Consider the following 14,042-nt stretch of genomic DNA (forward strand, 5'->3'; position numbering starts at 1 on the left):
ATGATCTTTGCATCAAAAATAGGGATGGGAGAAGTACCAGAGGATTGAAAGGTTGCAAACGTTGTTCACTTGTTCAAGAAAGGGAGTAGAGATATTCAGGAAACTATAGACCAGTGAATCTTACTTCAGTGGTAGGCAAGTGTTTGGAAGATCCTGAGAGGCGGGATTTATGAGCATTTGGAGAGACATAATCTGATTAGGGATAGATGGCTTTGTCAAGGGTAGGTCCTGCCTTACGAGACTGATTGAATTCTTTGATGATGTAACAGAACACGTTGATGAAGGTAGAGCAGTGGATGTAGTGTATATGGACTTCAGTACGGCAGTTGATAAGGTTCCCCTTGCAAGTCTCCTCCAGAAAGTAAGGAGGCATGGGATCCAAGGAGAACTTGCTTTGTGGATCCAGAATTGGTTTGCCAACAGATGGCAAAGGGTGGTTGCAGATGGTTCATATTTTGCATGAAGGTTGGTGACCAATGGTGTTCCTCAGGGATCTGTTCTGGGACCCCTCCTCTTTGTGATTTTTATAAATGACCTGGATGAAGAAGTAGAAGGGTGGGTTGGTGAGTTTGCTGGTAGCATAAAATTTCGGGGTGTTGTGGATAGTTTGGAGGTTTGTCAGAGGTTGCAGCAGGACATCAGAACTGGGCTGAGAGGTGGCAGATGGAGTTCAACCCAGATTAGTGTGAAGTGGTTCATTTTGGTAGGTCCAATTTGAAGACAGATTATAATATTAATAGTAAGACTCTTGGCAGTGTGGAGGATCAGAGAGATCTTGGGGTCTGTGTCCATAGGACACTCAAAGCTGCTGCACAGGTTCACAGTGTTGTTAAGAAGGCATATGGTGTGTTGGCATTTATCAACTGTGGGATTGAGTTCAAGAACTGTGAGGTAATGTTACAGCTATATAAGACTATATTAGACCTCACTTGGAGTACTGTGTTCAGTTCTGGTCACCTCATTACAGGAAGGATGTGGATACTATAGAGAGAGTGCAGAGGAGATTTACAAGGATATTGCCTGGATTGGAGGGTGTGTGTTATGAGAATAGGTTGAGTGAACTCGGCCTTTTCTCCTTGGAGCGACAGAGGATGAGATGTGACCTGATAGAGGTGTATAAGATGATGAGACGTATTGATTGTGTGGATAGCCAGAGGCTTCTTCCCAGAGCTGAAATGGCTAACATGAGGGGGCACAGTTTTAAGGTGCTTGGAAGTAGGTATAAGGGGGATGTCAGAGGTAAGTTTTTCACACAGGAGTGGTGGATTTCTATGTTCTATGTTCTTTTAGGTAGACTCATAAATTTGAAGGAAATGGAGATATGTGAATGATGGTCTGCTCAGGGATTTATGGTCAAGAGAGGCAATGGAACACTTACAGGATGACTTTAGACAATAGACAATAGACAATAGGTGCAGGAGTAGGCCATTCGGCCCTTCAAGCTAGCACCGCCATTCACATGGCTGATCATCCATAATCAGTATCCAGTTCCGCCTTATCAAACCTTTGATTCCGCTATCGTTTGAATCAGTGGATTGGACCAATGGCTTAGCCCACTGCTCTACTCCTGCAGACATGTCTGTACGGCTGGGCTCAAATGCCATTTATAAATCCAATAATGACTACACCGTAGAATCTCAGATGGCGATGAGAAGGCAGGTAGGAGTGAAATAAACAGCTGGCCAACTGGTATAACAACAAAAATCTTGCACTCAATGTCAGCAAGACCAAGGAATTAATTGTGGACTTCAGGAAGGAGAAGTTGGGAGAACACACAACAGTTTTCATCGAGGGGTGAACAGTGAAAATGGGAGCACTTTCAAGTTCCTGGGCATCTATCTTGGGTCAAACACATTGATGTAATGTTGAGAAAAGCATGCCAATGGCTCTACTTCATTAGGAGGCTGAGAAGATTTGGTATGTCACCAAAGACTTGCAAATTTCTACAAATGTATGGAGAACATTCTGACTGGTTGCATCACCACGTTGTGTGGATGCACTAATATGCAGGATCACAAGAGCTAGCTCCATAACAGACACAATCCTCTCTGCCATGGAAGGCATCTTCATGAGGCAATTCCTCAAGAAGTCAGCATCCATAATTAAGTACTCTCATCAGCTGCGACATGCTCTTTTCTCATTTCTACCATCAAGGAGGAGGTACAGGAGACTGGTAACCTACACTAAGCATTTGAGGAACAGCTTCTCTCCCTGTCAGATTTCTGGACGGTCCATAAACCCATGAACACTACCTCACTAGTGGGGTGGCAAGATAGTACATCTCTTTACAGAACCAGCGATCATAGTTTGGGTTTCAATTCCCATCACTGTCTGTCAGGGGCTTTTAGGTTCTCCCGTGAACGTGTGGTGTTTACTCTGGGTGCTCCGGTCAACCACTTCTATGGCTTTCTGTATTCTATGGCTACCTGGAGAAGACAAATCTCAGAGTTGTAATCTGCATACATACTTTGATAATAAAAAGAACCTTTGAACCTTTTCATATTCCAAAGATGTACGGTTAGAGTTAGGAAGTTGTGGGCATGCTAGAAGCATAATGACTCTTGTGGGTTGCCAAACATAATCCTCACAGAATTGAATTGGCACAAATGACGTTTTTCACCATGTGTATCAATGTTTCAAATAAAGTTAATCTAGTCTTAATCTCATTCTTCCTCTTTTGCATTATTTATTTTTGTAACTTGAAGTAGTTTTTACGTTTTGCACTGTACTGCTGCCACAAAACCAGAAACTTAACACAATCAAGAAAGGTTCCAAAACCAGGGCCTCTGTTCCCCCCTCTGCAACTGGATTTACTTCCTAATTGGAAGACCACAATCTGCGCAGATTGATAATAACATCTCCACCTCACTGACAATCAACACTGGCACACCTCAAGGGTGTGTGCTTAACCAACTGCTCTACTCTCTCTATAACCATGACTGTGTGGCTTGGCACAGCCCAATGCCATCTATAAATTTGCTGATGATACAACAATTGTTGGCAGAATCTCAGATGGTGACAAGAGGACGTACAGGAGTGAGATATATCAGCTAGTTGAGTGGTGTCACAGCAACAACTCAACTTCAATAAGACCAAAAATTGTGGACCAGAAAGGGTGAGGCAAGGGAACACACACCAGTCCTCTTAAAGGGATCAGAAGTGGAAAGAGTGAGCAATTTCAAGTTTCAGAGTGTCCACATCTCTGAGGATCTACCCTGGGCCCAACATATTGATACAGCTACAAAGAAGGCATGACAGTGACTATATTTCATGAGGAGTTGGTATATCACCAAAGACACTCACAAATTTCCACAGATGTACTGTGGGAGGCGTTTTAACTGGCTGCATCGCCATCTGGTATTGGGGGGGGGGCTATGGTTTAGGATTGAAATAAGCTGCAGAAAGTTGTAAACTTAGTCAGCTCCCTAATTGGTACTTCAAGGACTGATGCCTCAGAAAGACAGTATCTGTCATTAAGGACCCCCGTCACCCAGGTGATGCCTTGTTCTCATTGCTACCATCAGGAGGATGTACAGAAGCCTGAAGGCCCACACTCAGTGGTTCAGGAACAGCTTCTTCCCCTCTGCCATAAATATATACTGTAATTCATGTTTTTTAATATTATGTATTGCATTGAACTGCTGAGGCAAAGACAACAAATTTCACAACACATGTCAGTGATACTAATCCTGGGTCTGATACACAGGAAGAAGACGTTTGGTATAAATTGGCATCAAGATTGGCACAACACTGTGGGCTGAGTAGCCTATCTAATGCGGTACTTGTTCTGGTTCTGTAAGGCGATGCACTAGTTATGTGCTGTGTTTTATTTAATATTGATCTCATTATTTCTCCAGCTAAGAAATCAAAGGGTTAATACCACACAATTCTAGCATTTAAAAAAAAGCTGTTGATGAAACAGCCAAACTGGCAACAAGACTGACAAAACAAACAGGGTTTGTGGGAACCGATGTGGTTGAACAGGTCCTCCTATTCATGGACTGGACTCGCTCTGGCTTGTACATTGGCAATAGTCTCATAGGATTCCAACGCAAGATGCTCCTCTGGACCATGCCAGAACATGCCTGAAAGCTCCATTTCAGCATAGACGGGGACAAATTGTGAGAGAGAAACAGTGAAGGTGGGAAAGGCTCTGGGAGGGATGAGGAAGATGGAGAGGGAGGAAGTGTGGGGAAGGGCATTAAAGTTCAATGTGCATGTTATTAGTGTGTAGCTTGTCCAACAATGTGTGATGAGAAAAATATATTCCATCATTTGTGAAATGCACAATTTCTATCTCAAGAGGAATAGTTTTTGCTCAACTATCCTGTGCTTTCCAAGAACGTGCTGTACGTACATTTTGATGTCTTATATTCTTGCCAAGAATTAGATTTGGTAACTGGCAGTATAAGCATACTTTACATGAAGAGACATGTTTTCCCAAAGTACTACAGTATCACCTTTTCTGACCCAGGAACTGATGCGTGCAATTACATCCCCAAAGGTAATAAACTATTTTTTATAGAATCTAAAGATGTAACATTTCAGTGTTTTCATTCAGTAATACAGCACAGAAGGAAGCTGTTCAGCCCATCAGCTCCATGCTGGTTCACAGCAGAGAAAACCCATCCTCCTGTTACTTCTTTCTAAATTACTCTCTCCCACATGCTCATCAACATTCCCTGATTTCCCTCTACCAGGGTAAATGACATTGGGATGCAGAAGGAAACCAGAGCACCAGGGGAAACCCACTCGGTCATTGGTAGAAGACACAAATTGTGCACACACACATGCAATCAAACCCAAGTTACCCGAGCAGCACCAGTGTTGCTGTGTCACTCGATGTTCCATTGTTTATTCTTTCAGATTTTCTATCTATTCATGGCTTTACTCAAATTCACACCATTAACTTCAGTATCAATCTGCCATAGTCTCCTGTCCTTAAATCCCATTGGTCGAGGAGATAATCTGTTGTTCACTAAGTTCCCAGAGACCTCACAGACCTCAACAAGCGATGAATATCTGAACCCATCTTCTGGAATCTGCAACAAAAATATTTTTGGTGTGGGAGTTCAAATAATGGGGCAAGGCAAAGTGCTAGGCAATGACAGCAATCAGTGGAAAAGTGCAGTATTTGCCAATGTTGTACCAATGAAGCAACAAAAACTTTTGTAATCATGTTCATGGTGTATTAGAACGTTTTGAAGAATGAGTAGATATAGGTCCAATTGTAACATACTGTATGAGGAGTTTCAGACAGTAAAAGGATGGAAGTAATATAGAGGACTATGGTTCAGGTGCCGGTAGATGGGGCAACACTATCCAGACTAGATGGGCCAAAGAACCTCTCTCTGTGCTGTGGGGGTCTATGACTCTATGACAAAATGTGGACCATTGCAGCAGGGAGCTCATCGGTATGGGATATTTCATACATTTGGTTAAAGTTTAGGCGTGTGCCCAAAGAAAGTTTAGTTTTCAGACTTGACACACCTGTCCTTGGGCCTATACAAGATACTTCTGATGAAATATGTAGAAGATATATTTTTATCGCAGAATCATAGATATTCAGGTGCAGAAGGATGTTATTTACTTGTATTACTTGAATTTTAGTATAGTTACATCCACTTCTCAACCTTTGGGCCATAACCCTTTATTCAGAAACTATCTACATTTGTACATCCTGCCTCCACACTTTCAGCAAGTAAGATCAAGATCTCCTTTATCCATTAAGTAAAAGAAATCCTCAACTCTCCTCTACAACTAACTTAAACCTATCAAAGTTAGATTTCACTTAAAGTTAGGGGAGGGGAGGGAACGTTGACTCAGACCATGAGAGGCCTGCATCGGGCATTTTCATGTCTTTCAAGGTGCAGATTGGAAGTCTGTGTGGGGCGCCATTCCTCGCACAGACACTTGAGCAAAGTGTGGTTAAGTGCCTTGCTCAAGGACACAAACACACTGCCACAGCTGAGGCTCGAACTAGCGACCTTCAGATCACTAGACTGACGCCTTCACCACTTGGTCACGTGCCCAACACTAACTTAAAGTTAAGGCAAGGTTAAAGGTAAACTTAAACCTGTTAATATTATGTTATAGTCCTATGTTAAAGAAAATAACTTTCTTCTTGTTCATTTTTAAAAGAGTACTCATCATTTTATGCAGTTGATTTTTTTTCTGCTTGGGTAGGGTGAGACTAGTAATAGGTTTAGGGTGAAAGGTGAAGTAGTTCAGGGGAATCTGGGGGTGGAAAGAGTTGCCAGTAGAAGAGGAGGATACAAGTTCAATTGGAGCATTTAAGAGAGGTTTAGTTACGAATGGATGTGAGAGATATGGAAGGCTTTGGTCCTAGTACAGATAGAAGACCAGGCTAGCATGGATCAGGTGGGCTGAATGGCCTGTTTCTATGTCATAGCGGCTTTGTCTCTAGGTCCCTGCATTCTCCATTATTCCAAAGAAAGCAAAGCATTGTAGAGCCAGTCTTTGTTCTTAAGCCTTAGCAATGTCCTGTGTACCCTCTTCGTCCGCTACATGCGTAATTCCTATAGAACCGTGCAGGGCAGACTTAAATGTATTAGTCTAGGCATGACTTCCCTGCTCTTTATTCTATGCACACACCAATAAAGGCAAGTGTTACATTTGTGCTTTTGTCTTCCTACAATGCCTAAATCAAGGTAGTTTCTCACGAAGACTTTATTCATCATAAGGACACTCATCAACAGGGCATTTCCTTCGTAAGGAAAGTGAGGAGTTACCGGAGCCCGAACACCCATTCTCAACGATTTAGGAACAGCTTCTTCCCCTCTGCTATCAGATTTCTGAACGGTCCAGGAACCCATGAACACTAACTGGATTTTCCTATTTGTGCATTACTTATTGTTGAAATTTATTGATTTGAATGTCTTTGCTTCGTACCGCAAAACAATACATTTCCCGTCATATAGCAACGATAATGAATATGAATGTGGTGTATCCACCATTTACATTATTAGCAATAAACACTCAGGCAACAAAAGAATAAATAACTATAGTCCGAGGCGGACATTTATACCATAGAATATATTTCATGCCGAGCTCTTCTCGCAGTACTCTTCCTATTACTATGGAATCAACGCAAGGAACAAGTCAGGTATTTCTACGGTTATAAATCTGAAAACCGTAGCAACAAACACAACGAATACAGCTATTGTAACGATAAGGTATCGTTAAAGAGGCTCAAAGGGGAAAGCGATATTAAAATTAAGGTTAAACGTGATTAGCCATTTGCGCTTTTCTTTCAAGTGTTTCATTATTCCCTTCTTCGGTTTATTTACCTTTATGAATTACTGGTGCTGTCCCTAAGACCTTCCATTGGCGGAGAGGCCGGGAGAGCAGTGGGGTTGCAGCCCCGAGGTGACACTGGGAACGGGACAATGAAATAACAAATTCAGGCGCAGCAGACCCGACTGACGCAAGTGTGACGCAATGCCCGACGCGTTTGTTGATGTTACGCAAGGCAAACGCCAGACGCCTGCGCGGTACGGAGCGTCTGGGTCCTTGGCGGCAGGGTCGGTGCTGAAGCCGTTTGCGTTGTGGGAATGTGGGCAGGAGGCAGAGGGTGGAGAGGAAAGGGGTAGGATAGGGCGGTAGGAGGACGGGGAGAAGGGGTGGAGAGGAAAGGGGTAGGATAGGGCAGTAGGAGGATGGGGAGAAGGGGTGGAGAGGAAAGGGGTAGGATAGGGCGGTAGGAGGATCAGGGAGAAGGGGTGGAGAGGAAAGGGGTAGGATAGGGTGGTAGGAGGACGGGGAGAAGGGGTGGAGAGGAAAGGGGTAGGATAGGGCGGTAGGAGGATCAGGGAGAAGGGGTGGAGAGGAAAGGGGTAGGATAGGGTGGTAGGAGGACGGGGAGAAGGGGTGGAGAGGAAAGGGGTAGGATAGGGCGGTAGGAGGATGGGGAGAAGGGGTGGAGAGGAACGGGCGGTAGGAGGATCAGGGAGAAGGGGTGGAGAGGAACGGGCGGTAGGAGGATCAGGGAGAAGGGGTGGAGAGGAAAGGGCGGTAGGAGGACGGGGAGAAGGGGTGGAGAGGAAAGAGCGGTAGGAGGATCAGGGAGAAGGGGTGGAGAGGAAAGGGCGGTAGGAGGATCAGGGAGAAGGGGTGGAGAGGAAAGGGCGGTAGGAGGATCAGGGAGAAGGGGTGGAGAGGAAAGGGGTAGGATAGGGTGGTAGGAGGACGGGGAGAAGGGGTGGAGAGGAAAGGGGTAGGATAGGGCGGTAGGAGGACGGGGAGAAGGGGTGGAGAGGAAAGGGGTAGGATAGGGCGGTAGGAGGATCAGGGAGAAGGGGTGGAGAGGAAAGGGCGGTAGGAGGACGGGGAGAAGGGGTGGAGAGGAAAGGGCGGTAGGAGGATCAGGGAGAAGGGGTGGAGAGGAAAGGGCGGTAGGAGGATCAGGGAGAAGGGGTGGAGAGGAAAGGGCGGTAGGAGGATCAGGGAGAAGGGGTGGAGAGGAAAGGGGTAGGATAGGGTGGTAGGAGGACGGGGAGAAGGGGTGGAGAGGAAAGGGGTAGGATAGGGCGGTAGGAGGATGGGGAGAAGGGGTGGAGAGGAAAGGGGTAGGATAGGGCGGTAGGAGGATCAGGGAGAAGGGGTGGAGAGGAAAGGGGTAGGATAGGGTGGTAGGAGGACGGGGAGAAGGGGTGGAGAGGAAAGGGGTAGGATAGGGCGGTAGGAGGATGGGGAGAAGGGGTGGAGAGGAACGGGCGGTAGGAGGATCAGGGAGAAGGGGTGGAGAGGAAAGGGCGGTAGGAGGATCAGGGAGAAGGGGTGGAGAGGAAAGGGTGGTAGGAGGATCAGGGAGAAGGGGTGGAGAGGAAAGGGGTAGGATAGGGTGGTAGGAGGACGGGGAGAAGGGGTGGAGAGGAAAGGGGTAGGATAGGGCGGTAGGAGGATGGGGAGAAGGGGTGGAGAGGAAGGGGGTAGGATAGGGCGGTAGGAGGATGGGGAGAAGGGGTGGAGAGGAAGGGGGTAGGATAGGGCGGTAGGAGGATGGGGAGAAGGGGTGGAGAGGAAAGGGGTAGGATAGGGCAGTAGGAGGATGGGGAGAAGGGGTGGAGAGGAAAGGGGTAGGATAGGGCGGTAGGAGGATGGGGAGAAGGGGTGGAGAGGAAAGGGGTAGGATAGGGCAGTAGGAGGATCAGGGAGAAGGGGTGGAGAGGAAAGGGGTAGGATAGGGCAGTAGGAGGATGGGGAGAAGGGGTGGAGAGGAAAGGGGTAGGATAGGGCAGTAGGAGGATCAGGGAGAAGGGGTGGAGAGGAAAGGGGTAGGATAGGGCGGTAGGAGGATGGGGAGAAGGGGTGGAGAGGAAAGGGGTAGGATAGGGCAGTAGGAGGATCAGGGAGAAGGGGTGGAGAGGAAAGGGGTAGGATAGGGCGGTAGGAGGATGGGGAGAAGGGGTGGAGAGGAAAGGGGTAGGATAGGGCAGTAGGAGGATGGGGAGAAGGGGTGGAGAGGAAAGGGGTAGGATAGGGCGGTAGGAGGATGGGGAGAAGGGGTGGAGAGGAAAGGGGTAGGATAGGGCAGTAGGAGGATCAGGGAGAAGGGGTGGAGAGGAAAGGGGTAGGATAGGGCAGTAGGAGGATGGGGAGAAGGGGTGGAGAGGAAAGGGGTAGGATAGGGCAGTAGGAGGATCAGGGAGAAGGGGTGGAGAGGAAAGGGGTAGGATAGGGCGGTAGGAGGATGGGGAGAAGGGGTGGAGAGGAAAGGGGTAGGATAGGGCAGTAGGAGGATCAGGGAGAAGGGGTGGAGAGGAAAGGGGTAGGATAGGGCGGTAGGAGGATGGGGAGAAGGGGTGGAGAGGAAAGGGCGGTAGGAGGATCAGGGAGAAGGGGTGGAGAGGAAAGGGGTAGGATAGGGTGGTAGGAGGATGGGGAGAAGGGGTGGAAAGGAAGGGGGTAGGATAGGGCGGTAGGAGGATGGGGAGAAGGGGTGGAGAGGAAAGGGGTAGGATAGGGCGGTAGGAGGTAGAAGAGGAAAGGTGGGAGGGGAGTGGAGTGGGCGGTGGTTGGGGGGGCTACGTGGCATATGTGGTTCGCTAGCGCTCGAGGGTTTGGAATGCTAGACGCTCCTCCTCTCCGGCGCTTGTAGGAGGAACAGCTGGTGCTGTGATTTCCATTGTAGTGACGATCATTTCCAGCCCCATGGAGACATTGTGGGTGATCCTGGGAGCGAAAAACAGTGCTGAAGGAACTTGGTGCTTCCCCCATTGACTTCCTCTGGCACCTTGTTTGTGCCCTCATTTCTGGCATTGCCCACACGTTTTCAACCCTCCCTACATCGTGTCCCAGTGCCCCCTATGATTTGCCACCCCACATTCTCCTACGTTCCAGTGAAAACAGCCTCTTTCCATAACTCAGTTTTTCCAGTCCTGGCAACGTCTCCTCCCCACCCCCACAGTATATCCTCTCACGTTATCTCCCCATTATCCTCTCCGCCTTCTCACAGCACCCACCCCCCGCCCATTTTTACTTTCCACTGCCCCATACCTGCATCTCTGTTCTGCACGTCCCAGGGACAATTCAAGCTGTAATAATTAACAGGGCTTCAATACCATGTTTATTTTTCTATATTTTATAACATTGTATGTTAAATTCATAATTAAATCATTTATTTCCAGAAAATTAAACATCCTAGGTAAATTGTGAATGTGTCATGCCTGAAATAAAGTCCATGTTTCGGGAAGTCCTTCCTAAACAAGGTATGTCTTTGTTCAGCTTTACCGTGCACCTGTTTTGAATTGATACTTAGTTATCTGAAAATCTACAGTATTACAGTCTGCACCTTAAGATTAGAAACTTTAGGGCCTAGTAAATCAGATGCTTAATTGTTTTTTTATATTAAAAAATCATGAGTAGTAAATTAGCTATTGGAAGAGTTAATTAAGAGTCGTCTGTTACGTATTGCATTGTATTGCTGCTGTGAAGACTACAAGTTTCACAACCTATGCCGGTGATATTAAACCCGATTCTGATCTTCAGCATCTACCGTTTAGATCATAAACACAGGAGATTTGGAGATCAGTCCCCATGGATACTTCCTGACCTCCTGAGTTCCTTCAGCATTTTGTGTGTATCTACCAGTTGGAACCAATTTTAGTGAACGTTGCAAGAGTTACTTTAAAAAAAGTTGAGAATTGCTGTGTTGTATAGTGTGTAGAACATAAAACTATTTTTAATTGATCTGTTTGTATTGGTGCAACGCTATGCTGGAGGAACTCAGGAGGTCAAATAGCACCCATGGAAATGAACAAACAGTCAACATTTCAGACTTGAGACCCATCTTCAAGACTGGAAAGGAAAGGGGAAGATGCCGGAATAAAAAGGTGGGAGGAGGGGAAGGAGAACTAGCTAGAAGGTGAAGCCAAGTGGGTGGGAAAGGCAAGGAGAGGAAGGAATCTCATAGGAGAGAAGAATGGACTATAGGATAGAAGGAAGGAGGAGGGGCACTGGGGGAGATATCCTATTGGTTTCCTTCTAGTGATGCAAGGAAGTATTTTGAAACATTGGGCACCACGGTAGCGTAGTGGTTAGCGTGACAGCATTACAGCTTGTGGCATCAGGAGTTCAATTGTGGCGTCATCTGTAAGGAGTTATTCCTCTCCATGGAATAAGTGGATTTTCCCTGGATACTTTGGTTTCCTTCCACAGTTTAAACATGTACCAGGTAGGTTAACTGGTCATTGTAAATTGTCCCATGATTAGCTTGGGGTTACTTCTGTGCCCTGTTTCTAAAATAAAATAAAAAATGGAGGTGACATCTGGAATAGTTTGAAGCACAGCAAATATAAAAAAAATAGCAGTTGCAGGTACATTTGAATGTAAAAAGTGACAGTTATTTGCTAGCAGAGATTTTTTGTAATCCTTGATTCATTCACATTAGGTCAACTCTCCTTCGAGGATGTTCCCTCAATGGTACTCTGTAAGCCAAAGCTGCTGCCACTTAAATCAGTAACACTTGAAAAGATGGAGAAAATGCAAAGGGAAGCAGAGGCAACCATACGGCAACAGGAATTGGCACAAAGAGAACAGCAGTGAGATCACTTAACACAGTACTGAATCGTATCTGTAAAGCTGACCTCAGACGTTCCAAATAAAGCTGTAGCAATATTGTGATGTTCATTTAAATCAAACTATTCTTATTTTTTAGACCTTTGGTATTGGGTTCAATTCAAATGCCAGTGGTCATTGTAATTCACAAACTTTTTCCAAAACAGACCTTCTGTAGGGCCTTATGTGATATACATAATGAAGCAGATAGTCTGATTTCCAGCTCAACAATGTATTATAATGGTGTATGGGGGAAAAAATTAAGAGCTACAAAACTCAGGCCAAAAGTGGTCTTGTAATGTTGGTTAATGCTGATATACAGGATAAAGCTTCCATGTTAGTTATTCAAATTACATTAAAGGATTAAAAAAACAAATAGCTTACTGTATTGTTCAGATAAAGTTACATTTTATCTCACTTAGCTCCTACAGTCAGTGTAGCTAGAATTCTCAGTTGAATCAATAATAGCTTTAAGCTTCAGTTCCAGACTGCAACGTAAATCCAGTATTTGTAGGACATTTAAACACGCGGAATTCTGCAGATGCTGGAAATTCAAGCAACACACATCAAAGTTGCTGGTGAACGCAGCAGGCCAGGCAGCATCTCTAGGAAGAGGTACAGTCGACGTTTCGGGCCGAGACCCTTAGTCCTGACGAAGGGTCTCGGCCCAAAACGTTGACCGTACCTCTTCCTAGAGATGCTGCCTGTCCTGCTGCGTTCACCAGCAACTTTGATTTGTAGGAAATGCTGCACTGGCAAAGCTATACTCTTCCTGCTGTCATAACTCATTGACTATGTGTTGGCAAAGTTAAATACCAAACAATCCCAGCATTCGTCATCAGAGCAGATGAACTGATCAATTGTCTAAGTGATAATGTTGGGATGATTCAATGTACATTTGTCATAATTTGTCCATATTAAGTCTTCACATTCTTCTTCTTTGAGGTCATTACTGTCCCCTGCACGCTTTTCATCCATGCTGGGTTATGAGCTGGTGATCTTTGGAAACTCACCCAGCAGAAGGCAATGGCAAACCACTGCTGTAACTTGCCTCGTACGCGGTTCCCCACTACGACAGAGAGGCGTGGAGGGGAACCGTCTGCTAACCGGAGAAACTCCGGATGTGATGTACCTTTCCTTTTACTGTTCATTAAATCCAAGCCACTTGATAGAAACATTAGAACTGTGGTATCTTCAGTTTTCAACTTTATTTCCAAATGTTGCAAGTTTTGTTTATTTGGGGAGGCATTATAACATAACAATCAGTACATTGCTATTACAATGCCAGTGTCCTGGGTTAAAGCAACATACACAAAATGCTGAGGGACTCAGCAGGTCACGCAGCATCTGTGGAAAAGAGTACAGTTACATCAGCACTGAAAAAGAAGTCAGGAAAAGGAATGGGCGAAATCAGTGAGAAGGTGGGGGGGGAAGAGAGGTAAAAGGTGACAGGTGAAACTGGGAGAGGGGGAGGGGTGAAGTAAAGAACTGGGAAGTTGATTGGTGAAAGAGATAAAGGGCTGGAGAAGGGGGATCTGAAACGAAAGGACAAAGACCACAGAAGAAAGGGAAGTGGGAGGTGTTGGGCAGGTAAGGAGATAAGGTGAAAGAGGGAAACAGGAATGGGAAATGGTGAGGGGTGGGGGTGCGATTACTGGATGTTTGAGAAATTGATGTTCATGGCATCAGGTTGGAGGCTACCCAGACAGAATATAAGGTGGTGTTCCTCCAACCTGACTGTGGCCTCATTGTGGCAGTAGAGGAGGTCATAGACTGACTTCGGAACGGGAAGTAGAACTGAAATGGATGCCCACTGGAAGACTCAGCCATGGTCTGTAAGGAGTTTGTGTGTTCTCCCCATGTTCATGTGAGTTTCCTCCCATATGCCAGAGATATACAGGTTAGTAGGTTAATTAGGCATACTGGTGTCTTTGGGCCATGTGGCTGTTAACCATGCTGTATCT

General features: G+C 45.9%; 1 protein-coding gene across 1 annotated transcript; it reads left to right on the plus strand.

Moving 5' to 3' along the window:
• Window positions 1–7,485: 7,485 nt before the first annotated feature.
• bbip1 (BBSome interacting protein 1) lies at window positions 7,486–12,678 on the plus strand. The gene is made up of 3 exons (XM_072239673.1): window positions 7,486–7,544; window positions 10,650–10,730; window positions 11,912–12,678. The coding sequence occupies exons 2-3, from the start codon at window positions 10,685–10,687 to the stop codon at window positions 12,064–12,066; spliced, it is 201 nt and encodes a 66-aa protein (XP_072095774.1). The 5' UTR covers window positions 7,486–7,544; window positions 10,650–10,684; the 3' UTR covers window positions 12,067–12,678.
• Window positions 12,679–14,042: the final 1,364 nt, after the last annotated feature.

Source organism: Mobula birostris, chromosome 21 (assembly GCF_030028105.1).
Source record: "Mobula birostris isolate sMobBir1 chromosome 21, sMobBir1.hap1, whole genome shotgun sequence".
Classification (NCBI taxonomy): domain Eukaryota; kingdom Metazoa; phylum Chordata; class Chondrichthyes; order Myliobatiformes; family Myliobatidae; genus Mobula; species Mobula birostris.

Excerpts from the sequence above, each read along its gene's own strand:
- bbip1 (XM_072239673.1), top strand. The coding sequence starts at position 10,685 with ATGCCTGAAATAAAGTCCATGTTTCGGGAAGTCCTTCCTAAACAAG. Across the intron at positions 10,731-11,911 it reads GGAAGTCCTTCCTAAACAAG|GTCAACTCTCCTTCGAGGAT; the intron begins GTATGTCTTTGT and ends CATTCACATTAG.